This window comes from Rattus norvegicus, chromosome 1 (assembly GCF_021556685.1).
Source record: "Rattus norvegicus strain SHRSP/BbbUtx chromosome 1, alternate assembly SHRSP_T2T, whole genome shotgun sequence".
Taxonomy (NCBI): Eukaryota; Metazoa; Chordata; class Mammalia; order Rodentia; family Muridae; genus Rattus; species Rattus norvegicus.
Genome location: NC_141534.1, coordinates 166,820,578 through 166,842,847, shown reverse-complemented (window position 1 = coordinate 166,842,847; position 22,270 = coordinate 166,820,578). Strand labels below are relative to the sequence as shown.

Sequence of the window (22,270 nt, the reverse complement as noted above, 5' to 3'; positions counted from 1 at the left end):
ACATAGTTCTGTGTCTGTTTTTATTTATTTCAAATACTTATTCATCCAGCAAAATGAATATGTTATAGAAAGGCCTGTCAAGTTTTCCTATTCTGTTATTAATAATTCCCTTTTAATGCCATGACTGTCTGTTAAGCCACACCTGTGTTATGGTGCCCATGTAATACTGTATTACTTGTCTGCCCCACTGCTCTGATTGCCTAAAGAGCCTGACTGTCTTCTGTGTGCTGAGTCGTGATAATTGCTTGGCGCAACATGTACCCCAAAAGAGAATAAAACGTTAGTTGTAGTGTGGTATAGGTGACGGCCTGCTGTATACATGCGGTTCTCCAGTGGATTCTGCCTGGCACAGCTACAGCTGATGGAGTTAGACCTCTCTTCCCGAATGCAGAGGTTTGTTCAGAATGAATCAAATGCCCAACTGTAACATTCGTTCAGAATGAATCAAATGCCCAACTGTAACATTCGTTCAGAATGAATCAAATGCCCAACTGTAACGACCTAAGCACTGAGAAATGTAGCTATGTAAGGCTATTGTGTTGCTTCATTTAGCTAACACAGTGGCCTGCAGCGCTCAGTACAGGTTCTGTGGAGTGTGGTTTGCAAGTCATAACACGAGGGCACAAGGGTTGCTCAGTGGTTGTGATCACAGGCTGCCCTCCAGAGGACACAGGTTTGATCCTAGCATGCATATACTCAGCCCTAGGGCATCCAGTGCCCTCTGCTGGCCTCCATGGCACCAGGTTTACTGTACTGCACAGACATACATGCCGGCAAACACCCACATACAGAAAATAAATAAAATACAATTGTAAAATTATGATACATAAGATAAAATCATGTGTCTGGAAGACTTTGGAAATCTTTTTCTCTTTGGCATTTGGTTGATAAACTAACCCGTTTCTATTACAGCTACCTAAGGGAATTTAATTGCCTTTTGTGGGGAGTGGCTTAGAATGGTAAAAGATTGTCGTCTTTTCCTAAACTCATGTATGACTAATCATAACTATTATTCCTTTTCAGGAAGCTAAACACCAAGGTGCAGAGAAGTCAGAGCTGCAGTGACACAATTCAGGACAGAGTGAGGAGCAGGCTCAGGACAGCTCCACCCAGCAGAGCCAAGGTACGCCCAGCCTGGGCTGATGCAGTTCTCCGTGTCTTACCTCAGCACGCTCAGCCTCCCTGCACAGGGCAGAGTGGATCCCGGGCGAATTGAGAATCTACAAAAAGATGTGAAGGAAGAAGATTCCAATCAGTAGACAGATGGTAAACCAGTGTAGAGACCTTTTAGAAAGTCCAGGCAGGATCCATCTTCTAGTAGACCAGTATAGAGACCTTTTCAGAAGGTCTAGGCAGGATCCATCTTCAGACTTTGATGCTGCTAACTCTTTCATGTATGTGTGTGAGTTTTAGGCTAAGAACCTTCCCCACTTTCTAGGCATGCATTACCCTTCTTTTACCTTCTTTCTCTACCCTTCCACCATCTAAATGACTTATGTAGAAAAAAATACATGTGCGAGAGGGCTGGAGATGGCTCAGCAATTAAGAGCACTTGTTCTTGCAGACAGGCAATTGCTTCCCATAATTCTAGCCCCAGGGGATCCAACACCATCTTCTGGCCTCTTTGGACACCTGCATATACATCTACATACATACATACAGAGCCACATGTACACATTTTAAAAGATAAAAAATAAAAAAGTAAATAACCACCCCCTCCCACACACACATGATCTTTTCTCTTTCTTTCAGATCACAACTATAACTCCAGGCTCCACCCCCATCATTGGTGTTCTCTTGTCTACTCAGAACAGCCGCTGCCTCTCAGCCCCTGACTTAACCATAGAAAAGCGCTTGCCCTTCAGCTCCCTTTCATCCTTGGCTTCCTTGCATAAGCCAGAGCGCTCTATCAGCCCTGAAAGCAATGACAGCATCTCTGAAGAGCTAAACCACTTCAAGCCCATCGTCTGCTCACCATGCACCCCTCCCAAGAGACTCCCCGATGGCCGGGTGCTCAGCCCTCTCATCATCAAGTCTACGCCTCGCAACCTGAGCAGAAGCCTGCAGAAGCAGACTTCCTATGAGGCCAGTCCTCGCATCCTCAAGAAGTGGGAGCAGATCTTCCAGGAGCGGCAGATCAAGAAGACACTTTCAAAAGCCACTCTCACCTCCCTGGCCCCTGAGGCAGGGGAAGAGTTACCCGGTTCTGAAGCAATCCATTCCAGCAAGGAGAGGCCGTCTCTGGCTTTAAGCACAAGGCTGTCAAGGGTCCAGGTGCTCTCAGAGTGTGCTGGGCCCACCTCCACTGCCCTGGAGTACTTCCCTTCTGTTAACCAGACAAAAGTAGAACAGGACTGTGTTAGAAAAAGGAGCCATGAGGCCCCACTGGAAACCTGCCATTCCTCAGAGCACAGAGGAGTAGCCAGTGGGCCTTCTTTGGAAGGGGAGCAGTTTGAGGAGTCAAGGTCCACTGTGGATGCCACATTAGTCAAAACTTGCATAAGCACAGTCATGAAGACCACAACAGTTAATTCACTGCTACCTAAAAATGATGTTTTGGATGGGGTCCTCAAAACAAAGAAGCAACTGAGGACACTCAGCCATTTTGATCTGGGTAATGGCATTCTGGTCAACAGCCTAGGAGAGGAGCCAACCCCTTCCCTGCGTAGAGGCCGGAAAAGGCGCTGTAAGACCAAGCACTTGGAACAAAATGGGGTTAAAAAACTGCGGCCACCCAGCAGTGACATGGGCCTGGCCCCCAAAGACCCAGGGCTGCTTGAGGTGGGGCAGAAATTGCAGCAGGAGGAAGAGGACCAGCAGCTGGCTCTGCAGTCACAGCGCATGTTTGACAGTGAGAGGCGGACTATGAGCCGGCGAAAAGGCAGCGTGGATCAATATCTCTTGAGGTCCAGCAGCTTGGCTGGGGCCAAGTAGCACTTAATGTACAAAGTAATGTTACCAGCTTTTCAGAGGTCCTTGGCCACAGTCATTTATCCAAAAGAGCTAGCTGAATGTTCTCACTTTGAATTTCTTTCAATGGCAAAATACTGTCTTCTATTATTCTGAGAGGATGCAGGGCCTTGGTATTCAAAAGCCAAGTGTCTGCATCTTTGGCTTTCTAGGACCAGGGCCAGTCCTCCTCACCCTCTGAGTGAGCCGACTCGAAGGCTTCTGGGCCCATATGGGCTGTACCCACTTGGAGTGAGCTTGGGAATGGCCAGTGTTAGAGATGGTAGGGAGATGGGATAATTTCTCATGCTCAGAGCCCCTGGCTTCTTACCACAGAGGGGTGTTTTAAGGTAGCCTTGCAGATAAGCATGGCTTCTTCTCAGAGACAAGCAGTGCCTGTCTCTGAAAGAGAAGAGCCAAGGTAAATAGATACTCACACTCATCTTTCTCTCCCCTTTGCCACAAGTAATTTCTACACCCAAGTCAGTTGAGCTTAGAACTTTTGCCTCTACAGAAATTAATTTGTAATCTCTGTTTAAACTATGACATTTGATTGAAGCAGTGTGGTTGACACCTGGTCTTCCTGAGACCTAGTTTGTAAGTGCAGTCAGCTGGATGAAGCCTCAGTGTAGATGTCCAGGTTCTCTTAGCTGCCAAGTGGCCTAGCCCAGACTGACCATCGGCTCTCATGGCCACAAGTCCCAATGTTTCTCCACAATCACAGGGTGCCCAAAGGAAATACAACCTAAGGGCATGCCAGGGCCACCCAGACTGGCTGGGCACCGAGTGTGACAGTGCAAAGCCCACCTAGAAGCACTTGGCCTTGATGGGATGTAAAACAGAACTGCAGTGATCTCACCTAGCCCGTTTACAGGCCCCTGTCCTAGGAGTGCCCGGGACGAACTGTGAGGTTTCCTTACTACTTTCCACATGGCAATGGCTATCTGCAATCTAAAAATCATGAAAAAACTTGCCCTAAAGTCAGGCAAAGGACAAAGCTGAAACTCCATACAGTGGAAACGAGCTATCTGGCTGGATGCAGCTGGTAAATTGAGTCCCATGGACCTTTGGGGTTAATTTTCTTAGCAGCTGACACCATGTGTCTTTTGCATCCCTGGTGGTGCTTGGTGCTTCTGCCCTTCTGGGCTCATTGAGAATATGGATTATGATATGGTTTTAGGGACTCAGGTGGGCTGGCCTTTCCTGTGTTTGTATGAGCTGTTACCATAGTCATGTGGCTGACATTTTAACAGACCTTCCAGAGCTTTTATACCAATCCTGTGTCCCCCTTAAAAGGTCCCAGAAAGATAATGCAGAGTTGTCTGGTGACGTTGCCTTTGATCAGAATGTTTCTGAAGCATTCGAAGTCTAGAGGGAGCTGGGGCTTAGACTTGTTGTTCTGTGCCAAGGGAGATGTCAGTCCCTGGGAATTCTAGAAGAGAGAGCTTCAGATTTGGAGTTAACCAGAAACTGGTTGAAGCTTCTGAAGGTGGGAAGAAGGGTGTGGAGTCCCAAGCATGGTATCCTTGAAGCAGACAGCAAATTTCTCTGCCACTCATAGTTGACTGTGCCCAGGGATGCTAGATGTGTGTGGCCATTAGCAAGGTAGCTTCAGAGGCTGCTGTGGCAGGGAACCTGTGCGAGCCTGAAGTTGGGTACATGTCTTCAAAACATGCAACAGTCCCATGACTTTATACTTGTACTACTTTACTTCCCATCCTAGGCAGCGTAAGGCTTTAAGGGCTGCTGGAAGGCATGCCAGTGCCCTAGGTAGGAGAGCTGGCTCTGGCTGCAGACACCAGGGAATTCCAGTAGGGAAAACTTAGTAATGTCTACCATTTCATGTATTTCCCTTATGATCTTAGTAATTATTATTGGAAGGTTAGTCTTACTGGGTAGTATTAAAGACACTTATTTTTCCACTTGCCACCCTTTTTATATGTCACTAATGCTTAGAAAAACACTTTCAGTTGGAATTAATTTTGGGTTTTGGTAAGAAGATAAAATATTTTAATAGATGAAAGATATATATTTTAAATATCCCCCTTCCCCTAGCAACTACCTTGAATAAGAGTGCATAGCAGTGGTGACAAGTGTGGGCTCAGGTGCAGTGTTGCTGCTGAGTGACAGACACTGGGCTGTCCCTGTGTCCCCCGGGGAGACCTCGAGTGTTGTAGACAGTGTTCTTTCCCATACTTCCTGCTGAGCAGTGGCCCTGAAATAGAGGCAAAGCAGTTTATGTTGAGAAGGAATGGCTTACTCTTTAATTTGCTTACCCTTGAAAATGGAAAAAATTACTGATGTATCTGCATGCAAGATGCTCTCAAACTTAATGAAACCTGAACACTTCATTTCTGACAATTTCCGTCTTGGTGTTTGACTGAAGCCCATTGCAACTACAGTTGTTGAGTAAATAGACAAGAGAAATAGAGTGTTGGGGAGGGTTGGGGAGCTAGGGTGGAAGACACCATTTCACAAATAGTTCTCCTAAGTCACTGCAGTCCTAGCCACTGCACATCGCCCACATTCTGCTGTGCTCCTTGGTGTATGTGCATTCTGTTTATCTTTTCTTATTAAAGAGGAAACCATGAGGGACAGGAGGGTGAGCCTTTCTGATGGGAAATGTAAGAGAAGTGCTATCCCTCCAAAGGGCTTAGTAGCCCTTCTCCAGAGAAGGTAACCCTGGTTATATTTAAGAGCAGCTGCTCATATCTGTTTGAAGAAGTCATCTGAAGTCATCTGGGCCTTGTGGGCTGGTATCAAGTCAGGGAGCACTCTGCCAGCACCTGGCCTCTGACCTTAGTTGCCTCTTTAAAAAAAAGTCTGGCTGAGGATTGTCTCGGAATCTTTCTTAATTGACTTCATTTATTTAAAAAAAATCATTCTTTGATTATGGAAGAAGTACTGGTCATAAATGATCTCTCTCTCTCTCTCTCTCTCTCTCTCTCTCTCTCAGAAATTAAAGCTATTTGATAGTTATTGTCTGATTACAAACTAGCCACTGACTAAAATGGGAGGCTAATGAGGGAGGCTGTGCTCATTCAGAAGCCACTTTTGAGCTCTTAGACCTCCCACCCTGTGCTGGACCATAGGCTAGCCCCTCATGCTGAGGGCCTTGTGCAGGGCAATGTGTGAGGATGTGTTTGACCCAAGAATGCATTCATGAACTTTAAATGGCTGTTCCATCTCTGGCAATGCTCTTCAGTGGTCCTGCTCAGGAGATCTGGCTTAGCAGATCACCCACATTTTCCATACCTTATCAGTATTTCTGAGTTTGATTAACTCTGCTTTTTTCATTTCCTAAGTAATTTTGCCAAGGAAGAATGGATTTCCCTGCAGTGGTTACAGAACAGTAGCCCCTGTTTAGAGGTTGCATTTAGCTCAAATCCCAAGAAATGAGGCAGGTCTGGATTGCCCTGAAGAACATCTTTCACTTGAGTGACCTCCTAATGTATCCCAACCTGACTCCTCACCAGACCCAGCAGTGACTTGGGGTTTCTTTCTAGCTTATAACTGAAGCAGAGAGCCAGTAGGAAAGGGTAGCTAGTTCATCATCATGAGGTTAAATCTAGACCAGCTCCAGCCACTTCCCACTGTAGTGCTCTAGAGCCCAAATAACTGTAAAAGTTACACGGTTTGTAAAAGGGACATCCAGATGACTGTTTTTTTCTTCTGTTTTCTTCAGTTAAGATATACCTATATCCCCTGAATACACCCACAATATATATAATGGGGAAAACCATTAAGTACCAAACCAAAATCAGTGTGATCTAAGTAATTGGTGGGATTTTGGTTGGAATAGCTGTCATTTTAATTACAGCCTTTGCTGTTTCTTTGAAAATCAAACTCCATAGGGTCCTAAACCTTTCCTAGTGAGCTCTTTGCTCACCAGCCTTATAATACTCCTTACATTGAGCCTTTAGGAGGAATGGAGCTGGTTTAAGTTCTGATAACTCAGTAGGATTTGAGGATGAGGCTGCTGCACTTTTTTTTTTTTGAAAGATGACCCAGAAATGCAAATTTCCCAGTTTTGTTATCCACTGTAGCTTTCTGAGGATTGTTCTGTATGAGAGACTTGGAGATACAGAGGTCACCAGGTTCTAGTCAAACTGGATGGAGGAAAAAGTGCCATGCCCCACCCCCACACCCCCTGTGAGCAGACAGCTGTGGGCATTGGCAGCATTTCTCCTGGGGAAGTGCAACTGTGTTGCCAGGAGTATGGGAACTTAAGTGATATGGGAGCTGACCCTAGACTCTTGAGTTAGACAAGGCCGTGCTGAGGCCAGACTTGCCCATGCTCTTCACTGCTGCTGTGGATGAGGCACAGACAGTTCAGCCTTCAGCTGTCAAGCTGGGCCAGGAGCAGTTTCCACATGGTTCCAGGTCCCCGCAGCAGCAGCAGCAGCAACAGCAGCCAGGCTCTCCCTAGCTGCTGCTTGCCCTCCAGGCTGAGCCACAGTTCAGTCCAGCAGATTCCAGTTTGCTCAGGCATAACCACCAGCAAAGCAAGCAAGCAGACTATGCAAGACAGGAAGTAACTAGCTGAAATGCCAACGAATGTTTCTTTTTTCACCTGATACACTGTTTACTCTTAACTGTACAAATATAGTTTGTCCTAAGAGCCAAGAGAGGAACCTTTCCACCTACAAATAGAAAATGGTTGTCTGTTGGCTTTAGGCTACCTGTTACAGCTCCTCATAGCCTGGTGTTGTATTTATTCAACCTGTTTACATTAGAATTGGAGAAGGGGCCCTGGATCTTGGTGGGCTGCCACTGTACCCCCAAGAGCCTTTTGATAGAGGGACTTGGGACACGTTATGGCCTGTCAGGGATGCTTTTACCACAAAGAAATGGTATGGAATCAAGTGGGATGATTGATGTATGATTGACACAGTACCAAAGTGCACTCTTCAATGTATATGTGCCTGTTTCAGGCAAGGTCCGAGTTGAAAATGCAGTAAAGCAGAGTCATGAAAGCAAACAGACTATTTCTGATCAGTCTCTGGAGAGCTGCGTCTCGGTGTGGACTAAGCTGAAGGCAGTGTTTGGGCGCTATCCTGGGCCTGGGAGGTACCAGGTTAGAATGCCTGCCTCACTTTGGCATTCACAGTGAGCAGGAAGCACTGGGGGTTGTGTGGGGAGTCTCCACAGGGAACAATGTACCTTTTGATGTGCTCCAATGGACATTACTTACTGCTTCCTGTTCTCCTGTGACCATTCCCATTTCTCTGAAGACACCAACGAGTTTGAGTAAAGAGTGACTTAGGGACACCATTGTCCTTGCATCTTATGGCTACCTTAGCAATCTGGTTTTTAAAATTATCTTCTTCGGAACCATTAGGTATTAAAAAATACCTTTGACTTAAGTTTTTCATTAAAAGAGAACAAATATTAGCCTGCCTTTTAAACTCAGAAAATGAACCTGGAAGACCATTTTGAGTTGATGCCATGCATGGTAAGGCAAAATGTGGGAGCTTTGAACTCACCTGACCCAAGACCTTCAAGGGAGAGTGCTTAAGTGAACATGCTGTCAGATGGAGACTTGAAAACAGTACTGGGCACTCGATCCTTAGAATTGCAAAATATTCTGCACACTATTAATTCCCTTCTAACTGGGTCTGGTGGGTTGTGTCCTTTTCCAGATGGGAACTCCAGCCCTGGCAGTTCAGAGTCTAGGTGTGGGGCCCCCTGATTCCAAAGCTGCTGGTTGCCTCTTCTGCCACTGTGGCCTTGGCTAACCTTGCAGTGAGAACCTCTACCAACTGGCCTTAGCAAACTGTGGTTCCAGTTGCTATCCAGACTGGAATTGGTTGGGCCAGGAACCAGGTTGTATTCCCCCTTTACCCACTGTACCGTGGGATTCTGAGCTAATTCAGGATGTGAGCACAGTCTGCTTCTCCATCTGCCGGTTCTCTCTCTTAGCCCAACTTCCAAATTGCTCACCAGCATCTTGGGTGACTGGAGACAGTTGGGAAGGTTGGAGGACACAAACTGAAGCTAAAAGGGTGAGCTCAGCATTGAGTGTGTGGAGGCAGGAGGATCAGGAGTCTAGTATCATCCATTGGCTACAGGTGGAGGCCATCTTGGGCTACATGAGACCTTGTCTGAGAAAAACAAAACCAAATAAAACATGAGCTGCCATGTCCTTTGACCAAAGCGTCACTAGAGCAGCAGCAGCAGAGTTGGGGTAAAGCATAGTGGCTTCCCTCTTGGGGTTCTGTTGCAACATTTTATTATATATGGGAAAGGAGGCTCATGCTTGAACTCTGCTCTCCAGGAAAAGCTGCTTCAGAGGTGGGAAGACAAAGGAAGGAGTTCAGAATGATCGGAACTTAGCAGAGAGGCACCAGCCACAAGTGAGTGGTGGTGGTGCTTGGCCCAGATAAGCATGCCCTCTTTGGGATGCCTCACACTGATTAAGGGTTGTCGTGGGGTACAAAGAGCAGAGCAGGAACTGAGGAACTTAAGCAGTCAAGCTACCCAGTCCATTGTAGCAGCACCATTAATGCTGCCAGAGAGGGGTGAGAAGCTAGGTTGGAACAGGTTATTGTTTTGGGGCAGGTAGGTCCATTCTTGAGAATACGTGGCATGAACACATCTGGCTGAAAGGAGCAGCTTTCTAGGTGGTTCTCCAGAAATAGAACCTGGTGGGTTGACAATGTCAGTGTTGGAATGGATTCTCCAAGCAGTAAAGATGGGTGCTTTGGAACTCCAGAAAGTTCAATCAAGTCATCAACAAACACCCTGAATGTGGCTACTGCTGTGGGTCACTGTTCAGACATCTGTGAATGGGCTAACTGTACCTTTGTCACCTGGTGTGTGACCTGTGTAGTGATGGTACATCACATGTATGTCTGGGTATGATCACAGCTTAGTATAAGCTCTTAACTGGCTACTTAAGTCTGTGAAGTTGGGTTCCATAATATGCAAATGGTTGGGATTTGGGAAGTCTGTCTTGCTGAGGATCAAGAAGCCTTGTGCTTCCTGGGCCCTGGGGACTACAGGTCAGCTGCCTCCAGGGGAAAAGTCTTAGGTCCCAGCCATCATAGTACTGGTGGATTTCTCCAGACCCTCCTGGGCAGATGCTGTCTACTGGACACACACCAAGAGTGCAGCAGCCCCAGTCTGCTTTGGCCAGAGCGGCTCTACCGAGAACCTAGGTTCCCAGACGGCCTTTCTTGTCTTCAGCCTGTGTCTTGGATTATAGGACACGGAATTAAATTCTCCCTTCCACCAGCAATTATCTCAAAAGGAACCATTCTGTCTTCTTCACCCTCACAACGGAAAAAGCTTCCTCGGAGGAAAAAAGTCTCCTGTGCCTCTGCAACACCCCCCACCTCACCCTGCGTTTTGCTCTCCTGCCTCCCGCTGGCTACTTGCCGCCACTTCTGAGCTTTCTAGGCTTAATTCTGTCTCGGCACTTAAGGAAGCTGCCCTGAATGACTCCGGTGGAGTTCTCATGGTTCTCTTGGGATGCAGGAATCATTAGAGATTTTTCTTTAGTGACACTGTCACTGCGGCCCTGGCCTGACCTCCAAGAAGGATACTTGGCACCCGTTATATTGCTCTACACCACTCTTTATTGCTGCTGGGCCAGCCACCAGGTGCGGCCTGGCCGGGCTGAGAGGCAAGGTCCTGCTGTGTTCCCCAGGCTGACCACGGAGCGAAATGGAGCCGAAGCCCCTTCTGTTCAGGGCTGGGCACGGTCCAGGGCGCAGAGCCCTTGGGGAGGGCGGTGCCCAGCTCTACTCTTTCGAGTCGCCGGCCGTGGGCTCCTGGCAGAACTCGTCCATGAACTCGAGGAAGCGGCCCAACTTGGGCTGGCCGGCGCTCAGCGCACGGCGGGTGGGCGGCCTGGGCGGCGGGCTGGAGGTGAACACAGTCCGCAGCGAGCTGCGCACCAGCTGCCGGTAGCGTGCGCGGAACTCCTTGAGCAACCGCTTGGCCTCCCGGTATTGCTTCTGGTTCACTAGTCGCTGCTGTCCACGCCGCTGCAACACAGCGCCTACAGGGATGAGAAAGGACAGCGCCAGGCTCGCCCAGTTTCCCTGGCCCAGAGATGCAGAACGTAACTTGGTGTGTAGAAGCAGTTCAGATCTGACAGTAGGAAGTCATGCCTTAGTTCAAGACCCGAAAGTGTCGATGACATGGAAACCTCCTTCAGCACAGGTTGAAGACAAGAAAGGCCATCTGGGAACCTAGGTTCCCAGTAAAGAAACACTCTAGCTAATGCAGACCGGGGCTGCTGCATTCTTAGTGTGTGCTCCAGCACACTGCAGGTAGATGCTCAGGAATCCCCACTTTCCACAGCCCTCCCTGCTTTCCATGTGCCCTTCTAGCTTCGCACCGGCCCTCCCTGCTAGACATCAGCCCGGTGGGACAGCTGGCACCATACCCAGTGGAGCCTCAGTAACGTTCCGAGGGTCTCGCATGCGAATGAGGATATCATCCAGCAGCTGCGCTCGGGTCTTCCGAGGGGGTGGAATCGGTATCCTCGCAACCTGGCACAAAGCAAGGAAGAGGTCTGTCACTTCATACAGCCATAGTGACAGGCAGAGGGCGGTAGTGAGCGCCGGGAAACGGCCTCAGGGTCCCAAGGTAACGGCTGGGTCTGTACCTTTAGAGTCCTCAGAGCTCAGAAACAGCCAGTGGCTGAAGTGCTTACCCTCTTCTCTTTGGGAATGTAGGGTTTCTGGAAAGTGTCCAGCCTGGGCTTGGAGGAGCGGCAGATGAGCGGCTGCTTCAACATGCGATGCAGGGCCTGTGCATTTTTCTGGATGCCTGGAGGATGCAGCAACAGGTGTCAAAGGACTTCAACGCCCAAGAAAGCCGTTCCCAAGGCTCCCTCATCTGCTCCCTTGCCTAGACCTCCACCATTCGTTGAGTGAAATGTCCCCTTGAGCTCAGAGTCCAATGTGGAGAGACTTTTGGCCCCCAATGATCCCTTAAACTCGGAGGTCACATGGCAGAGGCTGACTCCCAGGAGACCCACTCCCTAGCAGGCTCATTTGCAGGCACAGACACTGGGGGCACATCAGAGGTAATGGAATCAGAGCTGAGACGACACTGTCTCTGCTGCCCCAAACCAGGTGGGATGGGTTTGGGATGGTCATTGGTCCTTAACGGGCTGGTGAGAGGTCAGGAACCTGGTTTGGTTTGGTTTGGTTATTAGCCCTTTTCTGCAAGTAAATTTTCACCCAGGGTGACTGGGCTAATTTAGCCAGTCTGAAAAAGCCTGTAGCCCAAAGTAATGACAGTTCAGCAAAGGACAGCCATGCTGCTGTGCCCTAAGAAGTTCCTGACAGAGAGCAGGGCCCAGTGGCAACGCCTTTCATCCCAGCACGTTAATCCCGTACCCTTTGGCTCCACAAAGGCTGGGTCAGGCTTGACTGTGAGCAGCTCCTCATAGCCGTCATACTTGTTGTGCAAAGAGGTAGCGGTCTGCTTCCTCCGAGTCCTCTTTGTCTCTCTGGGTGCTGTTGATGGCCTCCTTTGGTGACTCTCCTCTGCCTCCAAGTTGTCCCTGTGGACGGTGGAGGATGGCAGCTCATTCACCTGTGCCAGGAAGAAAATAAACTCTTGTTCCCTGCCACATCCCAATATGGCTCTGCACAGCCAGCAGTGCTGAGCCCAGACACAGATTAAGCTGAGGCATGGAGGACGCAGGCAGGAGACTAGATAATGAGTGGGAACAGGAAAAGGCATGGCCAATCTGCGCATTCTCAGAGGAGGCCCAGAACTGGCCAGAAAACTCCATAGGAGGTGATGACAGTCTGGACCAAGTTCCAGGGACACAGGAGAGCTGTCCCCAGACAAAGTGGAGAGAGGGATGGACTGCAAGCCACAACGGATTGCAGCTGCAGCAGTCAGGGAGTGTGACATCGTGTGTGGCACACTTAGAGACAGGTGGGTGGCTAATGCTGAGCAGGCCTAGGAAGGGCCTTCCAGTGCCATACTGAGGGTATTTGTTTTGTATTCTTTACTCTTGCTCTGAGGTACAACGGAGACATTTTAGCCTACACAAATGGCTTTATTCAATACAGGAAACCCTATTTCATGCAGGGACATTCTGGGAGGGGGGCGACTACCAACTCTTCCAGTCTTACAGTCCTAATGTGAAATGCTGGGGTTAGAGGTGCTTGCTTTTTAGAATAGTTACATGACAAGATAAGATACTTTGGCACTGGACCCAAGTCTATACATCAAATTCACTTATGCTCCATGTATATTTTATATACATAGCCCTAAGGTAATTTCATACATCTTTAATGATTTTATGTATGATACAAAATAACATCAAAATTTCCTCTTGTCGATATGTTGACACATAAAAAAATTCGGAATTCAGAACACTTGGGATTTGAGTTGTCCAGGTTGGGGGTATTCTTGATTTCCTCTCTACACACTGCTGCACTGACACAGAATAATCATAGTTCTAGACATTCCACTTGAATTTCTCCCCATCCCACGTTCCCTGCTCTCTCCGCCCATATGTCCACCGTGCCCCTCTCCTGGCCTGAGAAGTGCAGCTCATTGACCCTCCCACCCCCTCCTGGAAGGAGGAGGCATCCTTCCTCAGGTTCTTGCCCCTGGGTTCTTCCATTCTCAGCCCCGATGCCAAGCTCTGCCCCTACCAGCTTTCCCATAGACCATAAGCACCTCTGAGGTGGCACCTGTACTTGAGTCACCTTTGTTCCCAGGACCCAGGGAAGCATAACAAGTGAGGCACCTTTTAGTAGAGAGGGACAAGTCGTGACAAGCCTCTGCAGACTGGCCAGCATCAGGTCCCAGTGAGATCTGAGGTGCCGTCTATGCCACAGGACCACTAGTGTCATCAGAGGGTGCCTGAGAGCTGCACTTCCTTCAGGGTTTTCCTGCCAGCCCTGGGCAGCCCTCGGCAATGCAGGTTGCTCAGGGGCTGCAGGAACCTGTGCGTGCTCAGCTGGGGTGGAGGCAGCTGGGGTGGAGGCAGCTGGGGTGGAGGCAGCTGGGGGTAGAGGCAGCTGGGGGCTGTCACCTGGGTCAGGAAGATAGACTCCGTACTCTTGGCGTCGTCATCTGATGGGTGCTCTGGGCTCATGAGGCCGGCTGTCCGGCTCTGGTGGGACACTATATCACTGTGAACGGTGGAGTCGGAGCAGATGGGAGGCATCGGCACAAAGGCCCGGTGAGTTACAGGAGGGCCTTCTGGGCCCTCGTTGGTGAACAGTGCCTCGTGAGAGGTGTTTTCAGTGGAGAGCTCCGGCTCCGGCAGGAGACTTGATGGACGATTGTCTGTGATCGTGCTGAGGTGATGGGGGACCAGAGAATGCTTCGACACCTTGGGGATGTAGGTTTTCACCTGTATGAGAGAAAGGCTGGGTTGGATTTGCTCTCTAGCCCTACCAGTCTTCAATGGGTTGCACAACGGGAGCAGTTTGGGGAGGCAGGAAGGCAATCACACATGCTCACGGACACAGCCTCACTCCACGCCACCATGGAGGCTCAGTGTAGAAGGGCTCTTGCTGCCGTCCGACAACCAGAGTTTGATCCCTGGGTTTCACACAGTGGAAGGAGAGAACTGGCTCCCACAGGTTATCTCCTGACCTCCACATGGGCTCTGTCATGCAGTGTAAATTTTGTAAATTACTCAAGGAACATGGAGCCTGTCTCCAGGCACGGAGAGGTAAAATGACTTGTCCAAGTCAGTGACACAGTCTGCCCCTTCTGCCTGGAGGCCTGGGCTCTAGGTCTCACTCTGTTCTTGGCAGTTCACCAGAATGCCTCTTGCTCTCCTCAGGGAGTCCTAGAGTGGGTGGGAGTGGCCCTTCTTTTCCTGAGCCAAGTTTCTCAGGAGCTGTGGAACTACTTCCTCAATTGACAAAGGTCTGTCACCACCTCTCCTGTGCTCTGGGCTCATGAGGCCGACTGCCTCGGGGGTGAGGGGGTGGGCTCTGTGTGTGTGTGTGTGTGTGTGTGTGTGTGTGTGTGTGCAGACACACACACAGACACGCACACATGCGTGCACCTTCTTGTCTACTTTTACAGACTAACAGAGTAGAAAGCCCTGGGCACTGTACTTAGGAACATGCAGGCTGAGACACAGTTGGATCCCTGGAAGCTGTTTCTGCCTGTGGGCAGACGCTCCCCTCTCCCCCACACCTATAACCAGATCCAACACCTGAGGAACAGGAAGGACCACACGTTTCTAAAATAGATTTCATTTTAAGACAATGTTTTCCTTTTATACATGTAGTGTCCATGTTTTGAATGGAAGCCCAAAGGGCGTGGACTCTTCTTCAAAACCCTGTCACAGGGGGACAGCAGCATCTGGCAGAGGTTCTGCACACTAGGAGCCCTTGCCAGGAAGGAGATGGAGGGCTGCGTCTTAGTCCTCCCTACTTCCCCAGCCCTTCCCACAGGGTGAATTGACACTTTCCATCCCTGGCTCACTGCTGGCCTTCAGGACTGGTCTGGTCTATCTGCCTCTTGTGTCCTCACAGGGAAAAGCCCACCAAGTATATTCTCCATTTTCTCCACCTGCCCATGACTGCGTTCAAGGGCACGCATGGCCTGGAGCCTCTGTCTCTAGAGCACTAAGACTCTTCCCAGCTAGCATCAGGCCTACACCATGTTCTGGGGTCCAGTGGTGGGTGTGTGCCTAGATGTGCACACTACTGTTTTGTTTCTGCAAACAGGTGCTTGTGTTTATTAATATTAGCATCTCAGTTACTCAGGACCCTGAACAGATGATGGGGTCGGAGAGGGCCACCCTAAACCCAACACACATATCTGGTGAGCTGATGCACCATTCTGAGTCTGTTTTCTCCAGAGGTGAGCAAAGGCAGAGTCGTGCGTGCTCCATCATGTCCTGGCCACAGCGTACCTTGAGAGGCACCCAGCTCACTGCCATTCCACCCCAGAGGCACTGCAGACAGGCAGGGCTGTGGCAGATCCTCAGAACAGGCAAGAGAACCCCTAGGAATTCCTATTTCTGGCTTTAAACCCTTGCTGTGCTCCTCTGAGGACTTAAGAGCTTGCTTGGGTGGATAAAGCCACAGCAGAGCGGATGAGGCAGGGGACAGATGTATCTACCTTTGGGGACCAGCAATGTCTGAGCTTGGAGATGGGAACTTCACATAGATGCTTTTAAATTCCTTCAGATCAAGAGGATGATGCGTTCTAATTCATGGTCCCCAGGGGCAAGCAGGAGAGCCGCTGGAGTGAGCGAAGCAGCCGCCTGCAGCAGGGGCTGTCATCTGCTCCTGCTGACTCAGAGCGGTGACCTGCACCAAGAACTCGGGTGGCCGAGGGCTCGGGCTCTGCGGTCGAGCTTCATGTCCCCCTTCCGTCCATCCCTTTCAGCGGCTCTGCGAGGCTCCAGAGCTCAAATATCAGCAGCTCAAAAATCAAAACTCTTGCCAAGTTCAGACAGCTGTAGACAGTGGTGGGCCTTCCAAAAGGTTGGTTTCTCCCTACTTTGTCTCCCTTAGTGACAAAGGGAGCTGGCTTAGCACCTCCACTGTTGTCACAACAGGCCTAGAACTTCAATGCACCTCCAGTTTCCCTGTGAATTAGGCCACTGACTTAGTGACTGCCATGGCTCTCCATCTACCTTCCTCTTGCTGGGCTCTTTCTCTTGTCACCCCTGCTCCAACTATGTTTAACAAGGAAAGGAGAAGGTACTAGAGCCCATGGAGAGGTTCCAGGTTTGGCTGGGGTGCAGGGTTCTTGTGCTCAAGTTGTGTGCATGTTAAAGTAGGCCCCGTTTCTCTGAGGCCAGGGTCCTGTTGGAAGGCTTACCTTTCGCGATTCCTTCCGAGGCATCAACATGTGGTGCTTAGGCTTTACCAGTTTCTTTCGAACTAAGCGGATACCCAGGCGGTCCTGGAGGAAACTCTTCAGCAGTGGTGGGATCCCTGGTGTGAGGGAGGTGAGATGGCGATTAGTTAGTGTCTCCTGGACTTACTGTGTGCCTGGCACTGCTCAGATTGCTTTGCCTCTGTTAATGCAACTGTGTTCTCTTTTCAACCCTCAGAAGTAAGCACCATGTTGCTCCTATTCTATAAGCAAGGACAGTGATGGACAGACAGGCTAAGGTGACAAAGTGAGCTGGTTTAGCACCTCCACTGTTGTCATAACAGGCCTAGAACTTCAGTGCACCTCCAGCTGTTGGGTCTTGGCCAGGAGACGGTGGGCGCCACAACAGAACTGCATTCAGGCTGCTGGCAGAGCTGGCCTAGCAGCTGGACCAACCCCAGATGAGAAATGGAAATGAGACCACACAGGCCTCCTCTACAACCAGGGCGAAGCTTTAAAGAGCTGAAGTAAGGGCCAGAGGATTCAAAACCCACAGCTTTTTTTCTGGAGTGGCCTTGGGCAGATCACAACTGCTGAGAGCTTTGGTTCCCACTAAAGTTTTTGAGGTTAACGCCTGCTCGCCACAGTTGCTGTGGGGGCAGGCAGGTGCAAAGCAGGTGCTCAGCACTGACAGCTGTGTCCTCCATTCTCCAGGGTAACTGAGCCTTCCTCCTCCTCCCACCCCACCCCTCACTCCCAACCAGCAATGTCTGGCCTAGCACCTAAGAGGCGAGAATCAAAGTCCTAGGGCTAACACTGAGCACTGGGTTGGGGGACAGATATGTGGCCACCATACCTCGTGTGTGTGCTACCAAAGGGTTGTTATGGAAGATGAGCTCACAGAGGGAGGGAAAGAGAGCTGCTGGCAGGACGGCATCCTCCTTTGCGATCTGGAAAAGTGCAGGAGGCATGTTAGTGGTTGCTCCCCACCCAGGTGGGGGATGCTGGCTAGTAATGAATGACAGGCTATAAAATAGACATGGGGGGCAGTCACAGACGTAGGTAACACCTGATCCTTGCAGAGGGCCAGAACACTTCGTCTTCCTGTCCACAAATTCTGCCACAACTACTTCACCTTTTAAAAATAATTATTATTTTATGTGTTTTGCCTGCACATGTCTACAGTGCATATGTGTATGTGTGCCGTGACCTCAGAGGCCAGAAGAGGACGATGGATCTCTCTGGGACTGGTATTACATTACACTTGGTTGTGAGTTACCACATGGGTGCTAGGAACTGAACCTGGGTCCTCAGGAAGAGTAGCCAGTGCTCTTAACAGCTGAGCCATCTCTCCAGCCCCCATTCCTGCATTTTTAAGAGTTAAAAATCTCTTATCTACACTGGATATGAAAGTATCAAGGATACTGGTGGCCAAATAATCAGAAGCATTTGTCTCAAAGAGCCTCAGGGGCTGGAACAGCTCTGACTTTACACGCAACTGGTCTCCCTTCCAGCAAGGCTACACATGCTAGCATTCCTTCAACAGCAGTCCTGGCCATTCCTTCCCATAGGTCCTAGACACCAATACATCAAGTGAAGAGGGCCGAAGAACAGAGACTCACTTGCCCATGGAATAAAGCTGAACCATGACAAAGGACGCATCATGGCTGGCTGGGGCCAGGAGCTACTATGTGACCCTATGTACTTGGCCTGTAGGTTGTCAAGCCAGACTCTGCAGGACAAAAATCACACCAGCATTGTTAAGGAGAGTAGCCAGAACATGGGGACAGCTGTAGAGGACATTCAGGGCTATTGGTACCGGAGGAGCCCAGAGTGGGGTTGGATTCAGGGATAGTGGTTTGAACATGCTTGACCAATGGGAAGTGGCACTATTAGGAGGTGCGGCCTTGTTGGAATAGGTGTGGCCTTGTTGGAGGAAGTGTGACACCGTGTAGGCAGGCTTTGAGGCTCCTATGCAGGCTCTGCCCAGTGTGGAAGAGACCCTCCTCCTGGCTGTCTGCAGAAGGGAGTCTCCTTGTGGGCGCTTCAGATCAAAATGTAGAACCTCATCTCCTTCTAGAGCACTGTCTAGAAGTCTGCCTGGATGCTGCCATGCTTCCCGCCATGACAATAATGGACTAAACCTAAAAAGTGTAAGCCAGTCCCAATTAAATGTTGTCCTTTATAAGAGTTCTTGGTCATGGTGTCTCTTCACAGCAGTGGAAACCCTAAGACAGAAGGGAAGGACAGACACTTCAGTTTGGCTACTGAAGCAAATGGCATCTCTCATGGTGGCTCCCTCAGCCAGCCCACACTTGACCCTCCAGAGCTAAGTCTTCTTGTCAAGAGCCAGGTGGTAAGTGTTGGCACACAGAGACTCTGTCCCTGACTCAGGCCTGCTCTTATAATCTCAAAGCGGCCCTGGACAGTTCATAAGCAAATAGCTGGACTGCTTCTTTTCCATGAAAATTTTATTTATGGACTCTGAAATTTGACTCCTTATAATGTAATTACTTCATGAAATACTATCGTTGTTGAATGCACATGAAAGTGTAAAGGCCACTCAGCCCAGAGGCTGTGCCAAGCCCAGCTCCCCTGACTCTCAATCGACCACCATCTGCCCCTTGTGTTCACACTGCCTTCGCATAGCTGTGAAGGAACAGCAGACTGATGTGCTTTGTTTGGCCCTTAAAACAAAATGGCTGGACTTGGGGATATGACTTGGTGGTAGCCACTTGCCTAGGAGAGGCTCAAGATTTAATCACCAAGGCTGAAAACACATTACAAAAAGCTTGTGGTCCAGAGGAGGAGACTTGATCTACCTGTAGTGTGTGTCATGGTGGCCCAGGGTGGCGAGAAGCCTCTGTGGGCAAACCAGGCAGTGAGAGATAAGCTCTACAGATGAGAAGAAACACAAATGAATTCAGTCAAGACCCAAGATCCTGTTTATAACTAAAATAGAAGCGGCATCTCGAGTGATTCCCAGGGTGTGTCCTGTGTTCTCTTCTGTGATACCAAGCCCTAGCTCAAAGGCATGGGCTCAGGCTTCTGGCTGTCTGGCAAGCAGAATCTGGCCCAGGCTAGCCTGCTCCCTATGGGGTGAGTCAAAGATGCCAGGGACACAGTGAGGTTCTAGAGATAACCTCTCTGGGTTAAATTGATTTCCACCCAACCTCACTCAATTAAAGACACTATAACTGCCAAACCTATGAGCTAAGTAAATATTGGTTAAAAGTAAAATTTGAGTTTTGCATTTGACACAACATTTCTCAGTGAACATCTTAGGGGGAGAAGTTCTGTTTGAAAACTTGTACCTCTGATAAACCAAACCCTAATTTCAGTGTGCACAGCGGTGTCTGAGGTGTGACACAAGCAGCACCACAAACACTTGCCGAGTGCCCGCTGTGCATCACGTTATTCTGAGAGCTAAAGATTCACAGGTAAAGCGAAGCCTAGCACTCAAGCAAAGTGTGCCCTGGTGGTCTACAGCAGATCACTGGAACAGAGAGCCACGATGGTGGGAGCCAGCTGTCACACAGACGGTTGGCAGCCACGGAGAGGGCACAGAGGGTGGGAGGACACCAGCAAGGACAAGCAGGCCTCCCACAGTCCTGGCTGTTCTGAAGCAGGCAGAGAACTCTGGTCTCGCAGCAGTCCTGAGGAGCTCTCACTAAGGCAGAGCATCTCCAGGAGAGTGGGACGTTAACTCACCTGTGCTCCATGCCAGGGCCACCCATGCTTTAAAGACTCATCAGCTAAAGTCCAAAGGGACAGAACTGAAGGCAGAAAGGAACAAATCCATAGCCATGAGTGGGTCTTTTTCCCTTTTCATATGTGGTGTGTACTTGTATGGGTATGTTTGCCTGCGCATGTGTGTGTCAAGGCCGAATGTTGGCTTCTGACCTTTCTCATCTCTACTTTATTTTTGAGATTGGGTCTCTCTGTGAACCTGAATCAGTTCCTGCTGGTCTGGGTGGCCAGCAAGGCCCTGGGAGTCTCTTGTAGCTGTTCTTCTCCAGCACCCGAGGGTTACAAGTATGCACGGCCTTAGCTGGCTTTTATGTGGATGCTGGGGATATGAACTCAGGTTCTCATGCTCGTGTGGCAAGCAACTTACTAAGTCATCTTCCCAGATGCACCTGTATGATAAGCAGCCAGGAGTTCACGGAATAGTAGTGACACTGCCAATATCTTATCTAGACTGACATTCCTCACACCGTCTCCAGGGCTGCAGGTACACGTTGCGGTAAGAGCTTACAGGTCAATCATCAATTTTACGGGGAACCTCAAAGCAAGTTTAAATATATTTAAAAAGAAAGAAATCTCACAAATCATGATTACCTGGCAAGAGATATAATTAGAAATCAGCACATCTAGGATGCCTAGAAGAGCCCTATATATTTGGAAATTAACCGACTCCCAAGGAACCCACGGGTCAAAGATAAAAGCCACAGGAAAAATTAAAAATACTTAAGTTGAATGAAAAACACAGGTGTTGGGGGTGTAGCTCAGTAGGTGAACACAGGCTTAGCAGGCACCAGAGCTTGGGTTTGCTCTCCAGCACCAAAAAAATAAACAACCGAGAGGCTATAGAAAGTCAAACAAGACATGATAGAGGGAAACATCTGAAGTCAGACACATGGGACTTTTCAGTCTGTTGTGTCTCCCAACCCCCTTCACCTTCCTAAAGTCAATGATTCAGATCTAAGCTTAGACACTAATTTCCTTGGCCAAATATTAGGTCAGACCAGGCATCTTCCCAGTATTGTGGATCTCTTTCATAGCACCGAACATGTGTATAGTGTGGTTGCCCATCTCCATGGCTGACAAGATCTGAAAGACTAAATCATTTCCTTTCTTTTACACAGTGCCTCCAGCCCAGGCTAACCTCGAACTCACCAGGCAGCTGGCCTTAATCCTCCTGACACTACCTCACCAGAGGTGGGATCACAGGGAATGCCACCAACCCTGGGTTTTAGTAGCTAAGCAAGCACGATACAGTCCCAGTCCCGAGATCTTTCTTTGCATGGCTATACACCTTTACCTGTCAAAGCGGCTAGTGCATGGCAAGTGACAACCTTGGTCACCTTGAGAACCGGAGCCACACACTTGCATTTGGGGGAGGAAGGGTCAGCTTGGCATGGCTCACAGTCCCTTTCTCCCATCTGTGCCCCACAGAAACAGCAAAGCAGTTTACCTTGTTGTAGGCCAGGCTAAGGTATCTCAGCTCTGGGAAAGGCGGGGCCAGCGTCTGGTTCCTTGCTTTTAGTGACTTCACAGGAAGAATCTCAAATATGGGAGGAAGTGAACATACCTTGGTTGTCTTAGGAGGGAAAAAAAAAGAGTCAGAGTCACAGTGTCACAATGATTAAAGAAAAAGTTGGGGCTGGCAGCAGCCGACACCCTTTCTATTGGTGAAAGACTTCTGTAGAGAATGTGGCCAAAGAGACACCTAGGCTCATAAAGGCCAGAATTCTGACTCCATGTTCTATGAGGTCACAAGAGCTAATTCTCCAGCATAGCTGAAAGTTCCAATGTCAAG

The 22,270-nt window shown here is 49.3% G+C and overlaps 2 protein-coding genes across 7 annotated transcripts in view; one reads left to right on the top strand and one right to left on the bottom strand.

Moving 5' to 3' along the window:
* The window catches only part of Rnf169 (ring finger protein 169), a 61,646-nt gene extending 53,303 nt beyond the window's left edge, over positions 1-8,343 (top strand). For 2 of the 3 annotated variants that reach the window (XM_087590277.1, XM_087590271.1), the window contains 2 exons: positions 1,024-1,123; positions 1,753-7,930. In XM_087590277.1, coding sequence (XP_087446403.1) covers positions 1,024-1,123; positions 1,753-2,934 — 1,282 coding nt within the window. In that variant the 3' untranslated portion in view covers positions 2,935-7,930. 3 annotated transcript variants of the gene reach the window in all.
* Positions 8,344-10,506: 2,163 nt separating this feature from the next.
* Xrra1 (X-ray radiation resistance associated 1) overlaps positions 10,507-22,270 on the bottom strand; it is a 64,656-nt gene continuing 52,892 nt past the window's right edge. For 2 of the 4 annotated variants that reach the window (NM_001432344.1, NM_001432345.1), the window contains 8 exon segments: positions 10,507-10,954; positions 11,345-11,450; positions 11,615-11,730; positions 12,306-12,504; positions 13,967-14,290; positions 16,732-16,847; positions 17,585-17,678; positions 21,926-22,051. In NM_001432344.1, the coding sequence (NP_001419273.1) occupies positions 10,695-10,954; positions 11,345-11,450; positions 11,615-11,730; positions 12,306-12,504; positions 13,967-14,290; positions 16,732-16,847; positions 17,585-17,678; positions 21,926-22,051 (1,341 nt within the window). In that variant the 3' untranslated portion in view covers positions 10,507-10,694. 4 annotated transcript variants of the gene reach the window in all.